Genomic DNA, 2507 nt, shown 5'->3' on the forward strand with positions numbered 1-2507 from the left:
GGGATATCAGTAAAAAGAGGAGAAGACGGTGATCTGTGGGGTTGGGATATCCACAGAGAGCAGAGATGTTCCTATTCCTGACCCTGCTTTTGGAGCTCTGGGGTATCTGTAAAAAGAGGAGAAGAGGGTGATCTGTGAGGCTGGGATATCCATGATCTGTGGGGCTGGGATATCACAGAGAGAGCAGAGGTGTTTCTATTCCTGCTTTTGGAGCTCTGTAATATCTGTAAAAAAAGGAGAAGACCGTGATTTGTGGGGCTGGGATATCCACAGAGAGAGCAGAGATGTTCCTATTCCTGACCCTGCTTTCTAGTCCTTTGGGATATCAGTAAAAAGAGGAGAAGACAGTGATCTGTTGGGCTGCGATATCCACAGAGAGCAGAGATGTTTCTATTCCTGCTTTTGGAGCTCTGGGGTATCTGTAAAAAGAGGAGAAGACGGTGATGTGTGGGGCTGGGATATCCATGATCTGTGGGGCTGGGATATCCACGGAGAGCAGAGATGTTTCTATTCCTGACCCTGCTTTGTGTCCGTCTGTCTGTTTGTGCTGAGTCTTGTGATTTTTCCTCTGTCTGCAGCTCCCCCCCCGTAACTTCTGTGCGACTTTCCCCTCCCCTGCGTGTTTTCTTTCCTCTTTTCCCACTTTCCGATCAGTTTTAGGCTGGGGCTGCCTTTCCCCGGTGTTTGTAGAACCCTGCACAAGGCGCTGCTCGGGAGGTTTTCCCCAAAGTGCTGGATGTCAATAATTAACTCCAGCGGCTCTTTGGAGCTCCTGGGATTTGGTTAATGAGACCAAGGGAGCTGCTTTCAGTCACCAATGAGAGAWTGGCAGCAATCTCCTCCTCGAAAAGGGACCTGGAAAGCTCAGCTTCCTCCTGATCTCAGTGTGGGATCGCCTGCAATTTCCACCCCAAAACACCCCAGACCCTGCGGATCCCTGAGCGGAGCTGCCAGAGATTCTGAGCAGCRCAAATTTGCACAAATGTTCACTCAGGGAAACGACAGAGCCCTCATGAGAGACCCGAGCTGAGGCTTGGGATGGAAAACCTCGCAGACATTARAGCTGGTGACGGCGGCAGCAAATGAGATGAAAATGAAAAATGACTTTGTTGATGCAGCAGCAATGAGATGCATTAGTGAGCTATAAAACCCGACCAAACAAAACCCAGCTCTGTCAACACAGCCCGGGGGCTGAGCAGCAGCGAAACTGGGGGGAAAAACAACAAAAAAAAGAGTGGTTTGGGTTTTTTTTGCGAGCCCACAACACCGTGTAGGATCCCCCATTTCCCTCCTCTGCTCAAAGTGTGGCTCTCGTAACCCTCAACCCTCACTGAGCTGCTTGGAAAAGTTCTAATTGGCTTCAGAGGCAATCAATTCGATCCATAATTAGCTCGATCCCAAAATGTGGGAGGAAGGAAAAATGAACAGGAAAGGGATTTTTGCCACTTGGTGCAAAATCGGTTATTTTTAAAGCCTTCCTGTGCCAATATCCTGTGTTATTGCATGGTGGGAAAAGAATAATTGCACACAACCTTCTTCCCTGCGGGGTGGTGTTTTAAGAATGATAACTYGAAAGAAAATTAATCATCCAAATGATTTATCAATACCAGCAACGCAGAGTGAATTACTGTAATGATTGTGTGCATATCCAGCAGAACAAACTGAATTGTAAGAGAAACAAACCACTGTGCTTTTGTGTAGAGTAAAAGGAAGGGGGAAACACAGCAATTTTGGGTATTTCTTTATTTTTACTGAGTGTWATTAATGCCTAACAGCCAGACCCACTTCTAAAACGGTGTTTATGTGTTGGTTTTTTTTTTCCCCTTCTGCAGAAAATGACGCTTTCCCTGGCCCTGGTAGCGCTGATTTCTGCATTCGGATCTTCCTTCCAGTACGGCTACAACGTGTCCGTGATCAACTCTCCGGCCCCGGTGGGTTGGGGTGAGGAGTGGCCGTGCCTTGGGAACTGGGGTGGGGCAGAGAGAGGAAAATATCCCGTTAATGTCCCTTTTTATCCATTAAATGTGCTTTGTTTGTGGGCAGGGGCTGCTCATCCCTCTGTGCCTGGGATGAGCTGTGAGATGCGGCCCCTTTGGGATCCAGGCACATCCTATAGGGCGGCCCCTTTGGGATCCAGGCACATCCTATAGGGCGGCTCCTTTGGGATCCAGACACATCCTATAGGGCGGCTCCTTTGGGATCCAGACACATCCTATAGGGCGGCCCTTTGGGATCCAGGCATGTCCTATAGGGCGGCTCCTTTGGGATCCAGACACATCCTATAGGGCGGCCCTTTGGGATCCAGGCATGTCCTATAGGGCAGCTCCTTTGGGATCCAGGCACATCCTATAGGGCGGCCCTTTGGGATCCAGACACATCCTATAGGGCGGCTCCTTTGGGATCCAGACACATCCTATAGGGTGGCCCCTTTGGGATCCAGGCACATGCTATAGGGCAGGACAGGCTGTAGGAACCTGCCCCAAGCTTCCTATCCCTGTGAATTCATT

The 2507-nt window shown here is 49.6% G+C and overlaps 1 protein-coding gene across 1 annotated transcript in view; it reads left to right on the plus strand.

Annotated features, from left to right (window-relative positions):
* Window positions 1-1835: 1835 nt before the first annotated feature.
* Window positions 1836-2507, plus strand: part of LOC130579306 (solute carrier family 2, facilitated glucose transporter member 5-like) — a 7451-nt gene continuing 6779 nt past the window's right edge. The window contains exon 1 of the mRNA XM_057375992.1: window positions 1836-1941. Coding sequence (XP_057231975.1) covers window positions 1836-1941 — 106 coding nt within the window. The remainder of the gene's footprint in view (window positions 1942-2507) is intronic.

This window comes from Malurus melanocephalus, unplaced genomic scaffold (genome assembly GCF_030028575.1).
Source record: "Malurus melanocephalus ecotype Western Australia unplaced genomic scaffold, MMel_1.1 scaffold_266, whole genome shotgun sequence".
Taxonomy (NCBI): domain Eukaryota; kingdom Metazoa; phylum Chordata; class Aves; order Passeriformes; family Maluridae; genus Malurus; species Malurus melanocephalus.